Consider the following 18525-nt stretch of genomic DNA (forward strand, 5'->3'; position numbering starts at 1 on the left):
AAAATAAGAGATCATTCTCTCATGTAAAATAATGTTTGTTGGAAGAAAACGTTTTAAATTGTAGCTTAATGCATTGACCACTACTCTTCACCCTGAAAATAAATACGGTTCTCTATGTAGAACAAAGTGTTACAATATGATAAGGTTTGGCTGTGTTTCGTCCCTTACATGAGAAACAACACATAGTGGACAGGACACTCCTCATGAAGTCAAATGTCCATTACTATCTTCACTTTGAGTCCTTGTTATTTTCAACTGCAACCTTTATTGTCATCATGCATTGAGTAGCAGGGGAGGGAGGTAATATGGGTGTTACGGGTATTTCCTTTTCACTTTTTCACTTCATACTTATTTATTTTAGATATCATGTGTTGTACTGCATTTTCTTTTGAAATGAAAATGTAAACTGCATTTATTTAAATGTTTTTCTGTAATTCCTTCTTTTCAATTAAGCATACAGTACTTTGGAATAGAAAACTAAAACAGAGACAAACTGATGTTTAATTGTGACTGTTTAGTCACAACTGATTAAATCCATCTTTTTGATAGCTGTGCAACAATGACTCAATCTGAATAAATGTATCCATAGATTTGTTTACAGAATTTTGTCTTTTTTCTTCTTTTTACAATCGTTTACAAAAATGGTCACACTTTTTCAAAACATAGTTAGTACAACAGCAGTCTGTGTGCTTAAGTGCGAAAGAAGTTTGTCATTGTAATGACAATGCATTCATTGAGTGCATTGAATTCATTTGGCACAACTTCCCCCACAGTGGGTAAATTTATGTTCCCATTATATAATCATAAAGCTTATCTCTCTTCTTAAACTAGTATATGTATTTAATAACAAAGCCATGTGGTGTACAATCGATCAAAATAAAAACCAAAATTGTACAGATACTGTAGATGCATTATGAACTAAAGAAATACCAAACAAAAGCCAAGCAAACAAAAAAATCTTTAACCACACCAGAGTCCTGCAACGGGCCGGGTACCCGCGGATACCCGACGGGTACCGCCGTTTGACGGGTGAAAACGGGTGAAATTTTTACTTTGATAAGATCACGGGTACGGGCGGTACTGAACTAATTGCGCCGGGCGGGTATACATTTATTGTGAAAATCAGAGAGCACTGTTTCCGCCCAAACAACGTCACTTGTGTAACTTAACATAGCACAACTGCATGGAGCACGCTGGTCAGTTATCTTAACTCACAAAAACACATTGAACATCCTGTTAAACCTTCAAATTAAAACCATCTGACGACGTAAACAACGACGCATGTGTGCTGCGTAGATGCGCGTTCACGCGCGTGGCTTAAGCTCGCTCCTCCGTCTTCACTTGATTTCTGTACGAACCTGACCTCTGAATGTAGCGCTGTTGTTGAAGGCTGCTATCTTTTTCAACACATTTTTCAATAGGATTTACATTTTACTCTGCATGTAATCACGGGTAAACGGGCGGACAACGGGTTGTTTATTTGACGGGCGGGGCGGGTCTGGTTCGTATTTTGAAATAATCACGGGTGACGGGTCGGTCTACGGATCTGAGTATTGACGGGCGGGGCGGGCGCGGGTTCTCAAAATTGGACCCGTGCAGGACTCTGAACCACACCCCTCTTTCTTCCCTTACCACTTGGTGCAGTCTGACAAGGTATTTGACAGTCTTAACAAGGTGATTCAAATGAGCTTGAGGGGCCAGTCTGACTAGAACTATAGGGAACATGGCATGGGCTGTAAGTCTATTGTTGTCCAGGAAGAACTGACATTCTCTATGTCATAGTAACCAGCCGCAGTGGCTGATGTAAATAATGAACAGAGCCCAGTTTAATTTGCAGTAGTGACGAACGGTTGGGATATGTCTGAGAAGACATGTTATAGACCGTGTTCTCTTCACACATATCTACAAGCCTCAGCTGTCCAACGCACCACATTCATTCACTCCACTTCTGTCTCCTTGTGTAGACTTTCTCTTGGTCGCGAGTGACTCCCGTCGTTCCCCTGCCAAAATCTGGTAGCATCTCACACTACAGGATAATCTTATAAGATTCTCTTAAGCATGCACACACACACACTACAATATTTGAAAAATAATGGGGCAACACACACTACAGGATTCTATTAAGATAATCGGGCTTGCCGGAGCAACCCAAATACAGCACCTCAATGTGCTCACATGCGGAAGATGTAAAGCACGGACACAGAGCCTGTTAAACTTGCGGTGGCGACGGACGAGTGGTTCTGACTGATATGTCTGGTAAGACAAGACAGTCTTCCCAGTCTATACGTTAACAGTATAGAGTATAGTATGTTCTTGTCACAACAAGCATTAGCTGTCCAATGCACCAGTTTTTTGGACCGGTCGTCATGTCAAAAGTCCTCTTATTCACTTAAAACTCGGGATGCCCCGATCAGGGTTTTGGGGGGCGATCACTAATCACCTGAAGCAGGACCAACTGATTCCGATCACTGATCATCATGTGGGAGGGAGATATTTCCATTTAAAGTATTTACTATTTATTTATTTACCAAACTTGGGCACAAACATAGCAAGGGTCTGCCATGATAATAGCCACAAAAGGGGCCACATGTGGCCCCCATGCCACCAAGGGTGCAAAACTCGAACAGACGTGTGTTGCGCGCCGAAACTCCGAGGTGCCACGAGTCGCGAAGGGAATCCCGCTTTGTAAAAAACACCAGAGCAATAAATAATTCTCCAAAAATGTACAAATATCTATGTTCCGTCTCTGTTGTTGTTGTTATTTAGTTCCTATCTGTTTCTGTAAGTGTAAATGTAATTAATAATTGTATTATTATTATGAATTTTGTATCTTTGTCAATTCTTTGTCACTCTTTGTATGTATTCTGAGTTTCTGACTTTCCAAGGAGTAGTGAATACAATGTACAGTAGGAGATATGTACTGTAAGCACAGAAAAGTATACATCATACCTAAACTAATTACTAATACCTTACTATAGTTTCTGTCCAGTGGACGCATGGTATTTTACCTAAACGTAACAAAAAAAGTCATGATGCTTTATTTTTGTACTAATAAGAAAAATAAGGAGCATTTGGGGGAAAACCTTTTTCCCCCACAATGTTTCAGATTCAGGATTTAGATTTTCAGATACATTATCAACATGATTAATACAACCATAATTATAGCCATATAATATCAAACACGGGTTAACCACTGCAATTTCTCAAACATTACACATTTTATTAGGTCTCATAAACTTTCCCTGGGACTCATTCAAATGACCACCAGTGAGTCCCGGGACTCATTACATTAAAAACCTAACATCACTGCACACCAATCCTGTACTAGAGCAGTGGATCTCAACCTTTTCAGGCCGCGACCCCCCAAAATCATCATATTTGAACTGGGGACCCCCCACCCAGACAAGCACTTGGAATTGTAGGAGTTGAGGCATGACATTTTGTTTGACTCCACAGATAAATATTGTGAAAATAGTAGATCAACGAGGCGTTGGGAGCTTGTAGATCAACTATTTTATTTTTTTTAAATTATTTGACACTTTGGCTAATGTTAGTCCAGTTTTTATAGTTTGTTGACTACTTTTGATGCAATAATGGTCTTTTTTCTTTAGGTATTAAAAACGTCTTAAAAGTCCTTAAATTGTGGCCTGGACCTGGCCTAGAGGTCCGGCACCTAGGCTCATAAGAAGCCTGACAGCGCACCGCGGGTTCAAGTCCCGTTCCCGACGGTCTTTGCTGCATGTCTCTCCCCATCTCTCCCCCTGTTTTCTATCCATCTCTACTATGAAACTATAGATAGGGCAGAAAAAGCCCCAAAAAATGTCACCTTACTGTCATCTGATGACCCCTAAAAATCATGTGAGGACCCCCACAGGTTGAGAATCATTGTACTAGAGGACTGGCCCCTTTGGTGCCAAGCCTTGTGTAATGGACCCTTCGCTAAGCCCCACCCACTCCACTCTGTGACTGGTGGTGCGAAGTTAGTCACACCCAGGCCTGGCAGCGCCTGGCAAACTTTGCTTCTCACCCATTGACTTTCATGTTAAATGATGGCTTTTCACCTTAAAAATAATCGATCATTTCAGGAGCAAGAGCTTCAAAATCTCTTCTAAATCTAGTCAACAAGGCCTGCAGTAGGCTATGCACTGGACAAATGTGCATGACATGATTTCAATAAACTAAAAACATGGGAAATGTTAGAGGGAGTAATAGCCATGGATACACGACGGTCGACTGTCACGACCGTCATGGATGAACTTCAACCTGGTGTTTGCACTTTCTCCATTTATGGCCCGTACATCTACATAAACGTTCATATTTCAAAAATAAAGTGCTAATCCCATGGCCATGGATGTTACATTTATGTACGGGCTCTCAGAAGTACCCGTATCATCCGTATTGTTCAATAAAAAGCATTTTAATCTGATCGGTGGCCATTTTCTCCATGCGCTTTCAACTAAGCGACCCTATCGGTTTGTAGGTGTATTGCACTCTTGATACATTATGAGAAAATGGCCACTGATCGGATTAAAATGCTTTTTATTGAACAATACAGAATATACGGGTACCTTTGAGCGTCCCGTGCATAATTTCAACATCCGTGGCCATGGGGTAAGCACTTTATATTTGAAATCTGAACGTTTATATACTGTAGATGTACGGACCGTAAATGGAGAAAGTGCAAACACCAGGTTAAAGTTGATCCATGACTGTAACAGGAGTTTTCATGTACCGCAGGGTAAGACTGCCAGGAGCAGTTAATAAATAGACGAACAAATGAATTAATATACTTTAACGTGCGGAATCCGAAACAGGCAGCGCTGTAATTCTGAATTTTGTTACGATTACAGTGATTAGTAGCCTATTATTGACACCACCTGGGCGAGTGAGTCGTATCGTGTAACTTTCCTGAAGAAGCTGTGTATGTGTTCAACAACACAGCCATTCAGCCTTGTAGTTTAAGTGCAGATTTCAGCTTGGGAAAAGCAGCCTCAAACGGGTTTGGGTACGTGGTTCATAGTCACCATTGCGTTATCGTGGTATTCCTATTCTTGCTATTATGTTGCAAATGATTGTGTGTGTGCGGGCGAAATAACATTGACAGCTATGGCAGGTGACGAAAGTTTGCCAGACCTATGCCAGGCTAACAACGGTTGCTAAGGTGGCATTGGACAATCGCTTTTGGGGTGGGGTTTAGCGAAGGGTCCATTAAATTCTCTGAAATATGATTATTCTGAGCAGTTTTTATCACGATCACGATAACAACAATTACTGTCCTATTCCTACTATGTAACACAAAATTGCATGCTTTTCATTTTCCCATTACTGTACTGAAAATTAGATACCAAACCATGATTTGTATAGATCGTTACACCCCTAGTAAAGAGTACAATTGTATTTAAATAGCACTTTTTGAAGAAAGTGCTTCACATAACTCAAAAGTGAGATGAAACACAAGGTATACATAGCGATAGAGGTGACATGTCATTGAGAATGCCACTCCAGAATCATACCACAGTGGCAGCCATCATACCAGAGTCCTGTTCTAAACTTGCTGTAATAATTACCTATGGGGAAAGTGGCTTATGTTCTGCCAGTAAAAAGGTTCAAATGTAGTAGGTCAAAACCCCATTGTAAACTGCTGTTTATGCTATGAGTACATCCACACAGACCGAGAATATAACACAGCTATAAAGCGACACATTTATTTTTCAAAACAAGCTTGATTTTTCACTGAGAATAAAACCAACCTGTATGAATGAGGCATCACCAAATTAACAGTTTGATATGAAATAATCACGTCCTATTTTCGTATACGGTATAAGGACCTTAGGTGATACTTTAATTGTTTCTATTCTATATCTGTTCACGGAAGAGCAAAACGTTACAGGAAATCACATTAAAGACACTGCCACTGACTATTCGCCTAACATTATTTTCAGCCCTTGTGCTCATCACACTGAGAAGGGTTACATAAGCATTGGCTTTTTTTGACACACACACACCCACACACCCACACACCCACACACACACACACACACACACACACCTTTTTACCTCATTCCATCATCTTTACTTACAGCGATCTATCGTGTTTGAAGTGTTAATTGTTCAGCCAGTTCTCAATGAAAAATCTGGCTCATTATGTAGCGCAAGTAGTTTATTATTATTTTAAGTTTTGTAATGTTGTGTTCCATGGGCAGCAGTGAGGTGTTACACAGTTTTTGGTGATAAGACTCTGTAAAGTTTGTCATTACATTACATTTTATATTGAATCTAAAGCTTTGCCAGCTCCCAGAATGCCCAGGTAAGATGACGGACGGTGCCATTTATGACAAATGATAAATCAAAACAGAGATGTCAGCTGACAAATTACAAATTCAGCTGATCTGAGTGACTGGGCTTCTAAAATGTGTCGATGTTAACAGTACATGCAACTCACGATTCAATATGATTCACAATATAATTTCCTCACAATTTCTTTTTAACCAAATCAGATTCCAGACAAATAATATTTTAATAATTTCTCAGACCAAAAATATATATATATATATTTAATATCTTATTTTTACCATACCAAATTAAAGAATAGTTCATGTTATGATTAATGTATAGTTTGATTAAGGGTCTGACATGCTGTAACACCAGATCAGAAACAGTGGGAGCAATTATTCACTGACAAATAATCTAAGTCTAAATAACCTATGAAGGTGTCACATGCCCCCTGATGCCCCCAAAAAGGTCTCAAAAAAGTAACTCAAAACTAGATTACGCACACTGCTGTTAACAATGGGTGTCGCAATAGATTTTTCGATTCACTGATTTTAATCGTCACATATTTGTACTGATAATGAACTGTCTCGCAATGCATCGTTACATCCCTATAAAACAGTTAAACAGTCAACTTGAGATTTAAGACAGGAAAGAAGGATGGATAAAAGACCTGTCACACCATAGGTGAAATATGGGACCTATGACTAGATTAAGTAAACAATATGGCCGCAGCATTTTGTGCAAGCTGTGGCATTACAATGGTCTAAACGTGAGAAGATGGTATGAATCGATAGGTTGAGGTTTATGAAACCGTGTGCATTTTCTATACAAAAAGATCACATGCGCACAAAATTATAAAACCGTGCATGCACACCGGCACACAATCCTCCCTTTATAAATCAGAATCAACTTGACAATGTGCACATATGCACAAGCCTAATATCCCGCCCCATTAACTCCCACAATTAAGCATAAATAGTTAATACAAATGTGAGCAGCTCGGTGGTGCAATACAACGGAGTCCAGCATGATGCAGCAGGTTAAGATGACAAGGGCTGTATATCAATGATAAAGCACGGCTCTACGGTTAAAAAGTCAGCAAAATGTGAGCATTTCTCTAATATGTATTAGCTTACACATTTAAAGCTATGCCATTTATTCCAACATAGTTTTTAAGACCATCAAGTATAATTCCACAATGTCAAATATTTGTCATATACATGTAGTACGCTTATCTAGACTAATCTGATTCCAAGGATTTCCAGTTCACTTACCTGAATGTGCAAGTAAGAAATCAAGTTAACACTTTACACTCTGGTTCTAGTCTAGTTCTAGTCTATAGTGGAACTATGGCAGCTTGGTCCTGAGAAATAAAAACGGCATGAAACTTACTGATATCCTGGTGATATACTGGCCCCTCGTGTCCAATGGTGACGACCCTGGCTGCATCTGGAGGGTTCATGTTCACCTGCATTCTGGACTCCACAGCGACAGACTGGTCTGCAATGAAAGAATAGAAAAAGAAAACAGGAGACTTTAGGTTGAATTAAGATGACAAACTCCTCTTAAAAAAAAGGTACGGTAAGGGACAACTTCAGATGTCTACATACAAAATCTAGACAATATCAGTTGCTTTTTTATATAATTATATGGAAATTACATAAAATTCCAAGTTTCTGAAAAGGAGGCTATATAAGTAGCAGAATGGAATTCAAAAATTGTGACATCACGAGTCGAGGAAGTCGCTTGTTGTACATGCTTTAATTTTTAGTTGTCCTATATAAATATAAATTGCCTATAAATGTCCACTGTATGTCTAGCAGGGAAAACTAGCTATTTGCAATGCTCTTTTACTGTTAAATATATAATTAAATGTATACTGGTGATGTAAGTGTCCTTGTATGTTTATGGGGAGCTTGGATAAGTTCACCAAGGTGGATATCTTCATCCATCACAGCCTTGAGAATAGGTAATGCAGGATTTAGCTAGTCAAGACACTGATTTCCAGAATGTTTATAACATAAGAAAATGCCAAATAATTAGTTTTGGCATTAGTACTGTTTATGTAGTTTTTTTTGTTATTATTTGAATTAAAACTCAACTTCAATAATAATGTTTAGTGTTTGGTCAATCACTTGTTGCTTAGGCAATATACGTTTTGATCAATTCTCTGGGGAAAGAAAACAAAAGGAAAGAAAAGAGGGGGGGGGCTGAGGTTAAAGGTATTTCATTTAAACCGATCTGTCAGAGTTTCAAAAATGGATTCATTAACTGCGGCTTTGCCAGGCCAAAAATGTTCACTACACTGTTGATTTATACGAACACATCTGCAAACAAAATATAATAAAAAGCAGGACATTGTTTAGACTCAGAACAGGGTTTTATGAAGAAGGTGAACAAACTGGCAGACTCATAGCACATCAACTAAAACAGAATGCCTCTACATTACAAGCAATGAAGGTGTCACTTTGTTTACTCTCATCTAAATGAATATCTAAAATACTTGGACACCCACATTATGGAGGACCAGGACAGGAGAGCTAAAATATCCATGCAAGTCATCATGTGCACATGACTTCACCACCAAATACTATATCGTAAAACGGTAGCATGTTCCAAGGAGACGAGCTAAACCCGTGAACAAATCTGGTCAGCTGTATGTTGGCTAATTACCTCCACTTGGATGGGTTTGGCCATGAGGCAAGTTGGAAAGTGTGTGGCAGTGGTGTAGGTAGATGAGTATAATGTGACTTATCAGGGACCCCCACCAAAATGTGTATACAATGTGAGCATCCACAACTACCCCCAAATATGTAAACTTAAGTCATGTCGGAATTAAAATGCTATTGAAATAGGGATGGAATCAACAGGTATAACCAAATAAGCCTGAAAGGTTGGTTTAGTTTATCTTCCCCCTCCCCAGGCGCTCTGACCCCACGCACTGAACTGTAGTCTAGCCCAATGCTTCTCAAAAAGGATTATATACATACATGTACCCCTGAAGCCAAATATTTTGAGAATCACTATACACCAATCAGAGAGGACATAAACGTAAACAAGCAATGCACCGAATTGAAACAAACTATTATACAAAATACGCTTGTCCACTTTGTTGTGTGTTAGGGGGGGGGGGGGTCTGTAATTCAACCATGCTGCTGAAGGGCTATATTTCCTGCAAGTTTGGAAAAACTGCTATAATTCCGGTTATTGAATATTATTTCTCCACAGCCTTGGTGCATTTTCAGAGTTTCATCAATCCCAAGGGGTTTGGCTTAACAAAGTCATTTTTTTCTTTTCATGGATGAATTATAGCCTACATAAATGTTCCTAATATAAAATAGGCTCAGAATCCAAAACAATGCCTGACAAATCGCTCTGACAACAGCAGAAACGGTAATATATCTCCAACAAAACTTTCGGGTATTAAAAAGTCACCAAATCGACAACATTTTACAGCCTAACAATGTCAAACAAAGATACAAAACACACATATTTCTGTTACAACAATACTTTTAATAAGATAATAACAGTAGGCCTAACAGTGTAATGCTCCAAGACATTTTCCTGACAAAGCACGCAGAAATCAGAAGGAATCTTTGTATGTCTGTCTGTCTTTCTGTCTGTCCTTCGCAAATCTCCAGAACCGCTCATCCGATTGACTTCACACTTGGAGGGTGTATTGCTGAGGACCCAAGGAAGTGCAACGTTGGTTTGAGTGTTAAGTCCATCAGATGAGCGGTTTTCCAGAACTGGCCAAGCCCACTCGGAGTAGGCACACATATATTACGAACCGCTCATCCGATCGACTTCACACTTGGTGGGTGTATTGCTGTGGACCCAAGGAAGTGCAGTGTCGAGTGTAAAGTCCATCGGATCAGCTGTTCTCCAGATTTGGCCCGGCCTGCTCCGAGTGGGCACACGTATCTCATGAACCGCTCATCCGATCGACTTCACACTTGGCGGGTGTATTGTCGATGACCCAAGGAAGTGCAGTAGAGTGTAAAGTCCATCGGATCAGTGGTTCTCCAGACCCCGCCCACTCCGAACCAGCACACGGGTATAGGCACTGCAGTAAAGGGTATTTAATTAAACAAAGAATGAAAAATAAATGAATGGCCTTATAGGCCTGTGGGCTAAGAATACAACAATCTGTAAAGAGATAGAACAAGGTTGTATCACAAACACGCAGGCTTGATTCACTCTACTCAATACATTAATTCAATGCATTAGCTCATATCACGAACATTTTTTATCTCAGATCAGGCCCACGCAGTTGTGATATGGCAGAGCAAGCAACAATGGTGCTGGACAAGGAGATGAAGATTGTGGTTAAACCTCACCTTTACATGCAGCATCTCCAGCCAGCCCTTGGTAGCAGCTTCATCGTCTGTTGCGGTCCACTCAGTACAGTTTAGTTGGGTGTGTATATATATACAAATGAAGTGCTCAACAGAAAGCGTTTCAAACAAAGCCACTGGAGAGAAATCCGTAACAGGTATGCAAATGAGTTCTTAATCTCAGAGCATCACTCCTAAGTGCATAATGCATTAGCTAGCAGAAGTATGCTGGGTCAATTCTACTTCACATGCCAACTCCAAATGACTGCCAGTCCAACAATCAAACACCCTAACAAAGCTCTGGCAAGCCCAGGCATACTAATGATATAGACCTTAAGAGACGGTTAACCACGCCCTCTGCTGTCCAACATCACGACCTATGCACCTTACTTGTAACCTCTATCGTAACAGAGCAATAATGGTAAAGTTACACAATAAAAGTAAGGACATCAAATCTAAAAACAAAAAAGAAATCGCGCCGCAAACTTCAATGAACTAAACCTACACTCTCTTCATGTGTATGAGAAGATGACTTTGACCACATTCTGTAGCCAGGCTTTGATAAAATGTGCTCTGACGAGGTTAAGTGGCATGCAAAGGTAGTTTGGCTGCAAATTCCTGTTATTGGTAGTGGTCGTTTTGCTTCCACCATGCAAGTGGGACAGACTGGAATTGTGTTGTGTACGTAAGTATTTCTTTCTTTACACCGTCTCCTTCATGTTCTGTTTATGTTTTTGTTTGTTTTTTTGGCTTTTGGCTCTTCTTCCACCTCCAGAAATTTCTGTTGCTTTTGCAGATGTGCATCAAGGACAACCTTAAAATTAAATGCCATTGTATTAGTCAAATATGTCATGCAGAAGATAAAGTAGTGTGGCATAATAATGGTAAATAATATTATGTAATTTTAACTGAATAATTTAAATATAAAATGAGTCTAACCTTAAAATGAGGTCCTCCTCCTCAATCAAGGAATGAGTTGCGTGAATCACAGGTCCAGTAATGAAGAAAGGATGTTGATGTTACTGGTCTCCAAACACTTGCCATCTGATATGAATCTCTTCATTTCTCTGGCAGGGCTGTCATCCTCCTCTGGTGACAGGTGGCATTTCTTCAGGTTGAAGAGCATTGACACTGTTGCCGAGAATGACAAGTTCTCTTCCTGTGGTAGGAATTCTATTAGTGTCATTAGGGGCCCACTGCACTTTCGAGCCCTTTTCCCGTCACCTGTGCCAGTTTCCTCTAGTCTGCAATCCCTACTTCGATCTGGGATCTGACAAATAGCTCTCACTGGCCAGCATTGCTCTACCAGTCAATCAAGCATTTCTCATGCTGAGTTCCAACGCAGTGGGGATGTCTTGGTGACAGTTTAGTCTGTCTCGATCGTCTTCATTCATTATCTGAAGCCCTCGTCTTCAACTACATTACCGGGCCTCATATCCATAGTGATGGTCTCTACAATGGCATATATTATCTCTCTTTCTTTCTTTTCTCTGCTAGGAACTGTAGGCTCTGCTGTGTAATTTGGGGGCTGGTTGAGGATGTTAATGTGACAATGCCTGGGGATGCACCTACAATAATAATAAAAAGATCAAGTTAATATTAGGCTAAGCTACTCAACATTTCTGATGCAAAATTAGGCAAATTGTTATGATGTTCTTTAACGTTGACGTTACGTTAGCTGGAAAGTTAGACAAGTTTACCTAGCTAGCATAGGTCTTCTAGGTGGACTGTTTACATTGACAAACAATAAGTCTACTTACAGCATTCAGGTGACTTTTTAAACGTGTTGTGCATCCATGGAAGTAAGTTTCAAATTGCATACTTTGCCTTGTCTTGGTCTTGCCATTGTTTTGTCATCTGTTAATTTCAAATGTTCCCAAACAGCTGAGATCTTCTGCATTTGTCTTCTTTCCTTCAACACCCAAGGTGAACTGAAGCGCACGCTTTTGGTTGAGGGATGTCATGTGCCCTATTAGAACAATTATTTTTTACCGGAATGTGCTGACAAAATGTATTTCGCCGTCTGCCTTCATTGATAGACTACATTTAGCGCATATAACATAATATTAAGCGCATATACCATGTTAAATATATTTTTTCAATGCCTACCCAACAAACGAATATCCAAATGTGAATAGTTGAGGCCAGCCCCACACATTGTATTGCAAATTCATCATTTGCAACGCGATGACCATATTTAAGTGTGTTAAAACAGAAAATATACCCCAAAATAGCACAATAACCTCTCAAGACAGAAATCAGTTAAAATGCAATTTGTAATACAGGAATCAGACATACATGTTGATTACAGGCTTTCAAACATGCAATGAATCAACAGTGTTATGTTCTGGTGTATTCAACCCCTGCATCAAATTGGCTTTGAGTTCAGATTGTCCTGAATAAATCAGTTTTTTTACTCTCAGCAAATAGCTTAACAGTTGTATAATGTGAATGCAGGCTGTGTGTTGTCATGGAAAAGTAGTTAGACAGTAGTGGTGTGTAGTGTGTGCATGTGTGCGTATGGAGGGGTGGGGGAGGCTGGGGGGGGGGATACAGGAGGGACCCAGCCAGTGTCACAAACCTGCAGGGGAGCCCCGCCAGTTGCTACATCAGTAACCGCAGAATGACTCCATGCAAATTAGTCAAGTAATATGAGGCAAAGGGAATGTTAATTAAATATACAAATTAATACATAGATATTAATGGACACTATGAAGTCTGTACAAAATGGGGTTAATTCAAAATGCATTGCAAAAATATATATATTTAAAAGAAAGGGGACCAAAGTCGTCTTCACACTGCAGACCCGTTAAAATGCAGTAGCTGTCCCGGGGTAGAATTAATGATGATCAATTTCCACAGACGTTCTTTGTCCATCTTTTACCCCGTGTGAACATCTTTACACTGCAGAGAAGCATCCGTGGGGGGGTGGGGGCGGGGGCGCAATTGACTATCTTGTCTGACAGGGTCAAGTTCAATTTACAGAACTAAAGGCTATGTGTCCCCAGACATACTGTAGAGTGGGAATGTTTATCTATGGCATTAAAAGGCCTTATTGTGTTGTAGTCCCAAATTAAAGGTTTTTTAAACCTTTAAGTTTTGTCATTATCAGATTTTCATTTGTGTGACTAAAACAATTTCAATAGAAGACTCACTGTCCCGTCAACTTGCCTTTCCAGCATATGGGTGTAAATTACTTAAGTCATATAGGGGTATTTGGGTAAAATAGTAAAACTATATATTTCATCTTTGCAGATTTAGCAGTAGGCCTATAACTTTACCCATATTTGCAATTACTTCTCTCAGTAAAGAGGGAAGTGAGAGAGGCTCCTTGGCTGAAAGAGTGTGAGCCTGCCGACTGCCTGCGGGACAGATTATAACGATTATACGATTACAGCGCATTGGTGATGGAACATATTCGGTAATTGTTCATTACATTTTAAGTAAACATTAGTATGGCTCACCTGGTAAGAGTGCATGCCACATGTTTGGGACTGTGTTCCTTCCCACAGCTGGCCCGGGATCAGGCATGGCCCGTGGCTGCATCCCCACTCCTGGCTTTCCTGCTGTCACTATCAGGGATGAAGCAAAGATGCAGAGGGAAGATTAAAAAAAATAGCATCAGTATATGTTATTTTATAAACAAACTACCTTATATTCCACAGGATTGTCGGTCGTGTGCCCTGCAGTCATTGTGTCAACTTTCTCACCACGCTTTCACCCAAGTTTTTACCCTTTACACTGGCGTTGCTGGACACCGAAGCCTATTGATTACCTTATTAGAAAGCTAGCTTCAATTCAACCTTGAATCTCTCCTCAGGGGTCAGTGGCTCCAGGAGCTAGAGCAACTGCCTGGGAACTGGAACCACTTTCATTGCCAGGATGAAAGTGGTTAAAAGCAGTCCACCACCGAATTAAAGTAGCTCCTGTCTTGCCTTTTCTGTTGCACTGACTGTATTGTATACTGCATATACCACACCCAATCCCCAACTGGTGCCTCTCATTTAATCATCGTATTTGATATTTTGCATTGATGATAACATTTGAGACATAGGTCTAAGCATCGACCTTGTAGGAATTAATTGAAAGTAAAACACCCGACAATAAGCAATCCTGAAAGACTGCTTGTGAAAAAAATATGTTTTCCGATGTACAGTGATGTAGAATTGTTAATCACTTCACAAGACAAATTTGGTAAAAATCAAGCGAATGTCAAAAAAAAAGAAACTGCAGCTTGTGAAATGAGCAAGAATTCTACAAGAAATAAATTGGAACAACAGTTAACCCTTTGGAGTGAATCAATTGCCTCAAACACATGACCTCAAATGGGAGGAGCACATCACATCACAAAATGCATGATGTGCCCAAGAAATCCCAATCTTGTGGGCACACCTTACAGTTCTATTTGCAAGATCTGGATTTTGTGGGCATATCGTATCATTTTTATTTGAGTTTTAAACTCAAATTCCTGTCTTAGATAATACATTTACAAGTAATAAAGACAACTAGGGCATTCCATTGTCTGGGTCATCTGCACACATTTTTTTAATACATTTCCATTGGTTGTACATGGCAATAAACATGCCCCATCTCCAAGGCAATCTTGGTATTTGCAGTGCATATGTATGATGCCATCACACAGTAATTTGTATTACAGGGTGAATATTTTCATTAAAAGATGCCAATTAAAGCCATACAAAGTAACAATTCACACAATGCCTTTTAAAGACTATTGTGTAGCTGTGCGTATATAAAATAGATCTATATATCAAATATGTGAAAAATCTGAATAATAAGCTTAGAAATATGATTTAATCATGTATTTTGATTATTGCTGATAATATTATTTTCACTTTTTAACTTATCTAGCTAAATTGATAATCCTACTTTATTAAATACTTAAAGGACCACTTGATCCATTTTAACCCTATCTTCATATAATTGGTCCTTACTAACTCATTATAAGATGGAAGTAGTTCTGTCTACTCGCTCCGTCTGTTAAGATTTCAAACTTTTTTTTTATTGATGCAAGAACAATGGCTTCTCTTTCAGAGTTCTAACTTTCAAGGAAGAGAAATGCTGTAGATTCTAATTAGCTTCCAATCTCCATTAATGATGTCATTGGGAGGCAGGTTTCTGAACTGTCCAAAGCCCATTGAGTAGAAAGACTTAAAATAATTAGTGAGGAGGACCTTAAAGATAAGGTCGAAAATGGGTGACGCGCTTCTTTAAGATATTGATTAAATAGTTCAAAGGGCAAAGTTACATACTATGCCTTTAACAAACAAACTGCAAACATTATAGCAATCAAATATAAAAATGTTTAGACAATAAAGAAAAATGCAATAGCAAGTATTTTAGATTTGAGGATTCTCAGTTACCCTGCATGTAAGTTGCTTCCTTAGCAATATTATAAAATATACAAAGATTTAAATTAAAGGCCAACTACTAAACTATTAAAGGTAACTTTTCAGATCTGTGTGTGTACACACACACACACACACACACACACACACACGTCCGTGTGAAGCTCGTGGAAAAGTGGAGATATTTTACAAAATCTATAGGACAATATCTGAAGTCGCAGCAATTAACTATTGGGTGAGTACACACGTCACACGCAGCACCACCATCAGTCTGCTACCCGAGCGGGCATGGGGGTGATCTATGGCTGTGTATCTGGAATACATGAAATGTATGTAATATCACAGCCATTCTAGGACTGAGTGTGTGCACGTTATTATTTTATGTATGTATGTATGTATGTATGTATGTATGTATGTATATATATATATATATGTATATATATATACATATACATATACACACACGTTTATTTATTTGTTTATATTTATGCATGTGTGGGGTGGCGCTGCCCCGTCCCATAGCATTGGACATAAGACTTGTGTCCGTGGTGTAGGCCGAGGATTTTGACAGCGCCAGTCCAGGGTGGGGGGCTGCAGGGGCGTGGGGCCCTACTCGCTGCAAATTGCTGTCCTTTCCTCATGGGGTGGTGGGATCTGTGCTAGGGATTTTTGCTGTGCCCCCCCCCCCCCGATAACTATACTCCCCTACTTCGTACACTGTTTTGTATTTTGTATGTAGGTCTGACTGAGTCTGTTGTAGTCTGTTGTTGTAGTCTGTTGTCTAAATGTAAACCGGAAAATTGCACACAAAAAAAATGGGGGGGAAAAATGCAAAAAATGAAAAATTATGCATGTGTAAAGCACACACACACACACACACACACACACACACACACACACAAATGCAGGCCTTACATATTATGTAAACAGCAATATATGTTGACTGTCATTGTGTGTTGCTTTCACTGGCATCTTTTCAGGAGATATCACAGTAACACACCATCTAAATTAACACATGATGTGACGTCATATAGTAGACACTTTAGGAGCAGGCTTTCAGTGGAAAAGAATTGGCACTGGAGCCAGAGGGGTGCCGTCCAGTGTTGCCATGTCGGCTTATTATAAGCGACTTTGGGCTTCTTTTTCTGTAAAGTTGCTTGTAAATATTGGTAGTTGCGTTTTCTGAACTTGTTTACAAAGTGTAGTTGCTTATTTGGGCTTGCTTCCACATGTTTTAATTACTATTTAAACCACTGGTTCTCAGATATTTTCATGTCATGGACCCCCAAATACATTTTGTCCCAAACGGAAAAGTTTTGTACCAGCTGGAGCCCTGTTCCAGGTTTGTTATTATATACACCATAATATTCCAAATATCCACCCCCCCCTTTCCCCCAGACGTTTTTTTTTTAAATAGAACAGTATAGGTTTAAAGTCTACTGCCTATAGTCGCTTCTTATGGACTTGTTTTCCTAGACCTGGTTGGTTGCTTGTTTCTCTCTCAAAACCTGGCAACGCTGGCAGAGAGGCTCTCTCATTCCTACATCCTGCTCCTTTTTGGACAGACTCCATCTTTGTCAAAACTCCATTTAGTGCATCCATCCACACAATGTTAGGCCTTTCTCCCCTGCATTATAACGCTACTACCAGCACGTCACGGAATTTGGATTGATTTCCAAGTCAAGTCTTTAGAGAGTGAATGTAGTCAAACAAGAGAAAACATGAAGGCTTGTGATTTACAGTCTATACTCCATCGCGGCGGGTGTCGTTTGCCCAAAAAAAGGAATACCAAAACGCTCGCACCAAAACACAGTCGCCCCGGGGCAAATCCGGCGGTATTCCACAGATATGCCTAAACGTAACCTCAGTACCCAACCTCACCTCAGTAAACTATGTCTAAACCTAACCTTATTCCTACACGTAACCTCAGTAAAGTATGCCTAAACCTAACCTTATTCCTAAACATAACCGCAGCAAAGCGGTGCCAAAACATAACCTTATTAGAAACCTTATCCTCAGTACAACAAATACACGAATGCAAGAACCGCTGGTCCGCGAAAAAAAGCGGGGGCGAGGGTGTTTTGGGACGACTCTTCCCGGTTACCAAAAAAAGAACAGCTCTACAAGCCCAAATCGCGTAGCACCGACGCGTTGTCGGTAGCTTGTAGATCGGTTATTTTTGGGCGAGCGACACCGTCGTACTACGGATTATAAATTTCGACAATAATATATAGAGACGTCGTTTTTTTTATGTGAGAGTACATGCATTACATTATATAAACATACCCATGGCCATTCTTTGTAACTCGCTCACTGGTTGGAACATGGCGGCCTGCATTTCTGCTGCCAAGTCTTTTCTTCAGACCAGACGCTGTTTTAGACAACGTTGGGGCGACGTAATTCACAAATCCCAATATTAGCGCTAGGTTTTAACGAATGGGTTTATCCGTTTCTTGTTATTTTTTTGGCCGCTAACTTTAGTGGCTATCGTCAAAAATCCGTTGCGGTTTATATCTTCGTGGTCGTCGCTCTCACGACCGGCCGTTAGA

At 39.9% G+C, this 18525-nt stretch overlaps 1 protein-coding gene across 3 annotated transcripts in view; it reads right to left on the reverse strand.

Annotated features, from left to right (window-relative positions):
• Positions 1-18525, reverse strand: part of LOC308083811 (uncharacterized protein) — a 32641-nt gene extending 14116 nt beyond the window's left edge. For all 3 annotated transcript variants that reach the window (XM_080426200.1, XM_080426198.1, XM_080426199.1), the window contains exons 1-4: positions 18263-18525; positions 14075-14182; positions 13892-13972; positions 7666-7773 (exon numbers count right to left, since the gene is read on the reverse strand). In XM_080426200.1, coding sequence (XP_080282326.1) covers positions 7666-7773; positions 13892-13972; positions 14075-14182; positions 18263-18314 — 349 coding nt within the window. In that variant the 5' untranslated portion in view covers positions 18315-18525. The remainder of the gene's footprint in view (positions 1-7665; positions 7774-13891; positions 13973-14074; positions 14183-18262) is intronic.

Source organism: Gymnoscopelus braueri, assembly GCF_963280865.1.
Source record: "Gymnoscopelus braueri genome assembly, chromosome: 4".
In the NCBI taxonomy this organism is placed as follows: domain Eukaryota; kingdom Metazoa; phylum Chordata; class Actinopteri; order Myctophiformes; family Myctophidae; genus Gymnoscopelus; species Gymnoscopelus braueri.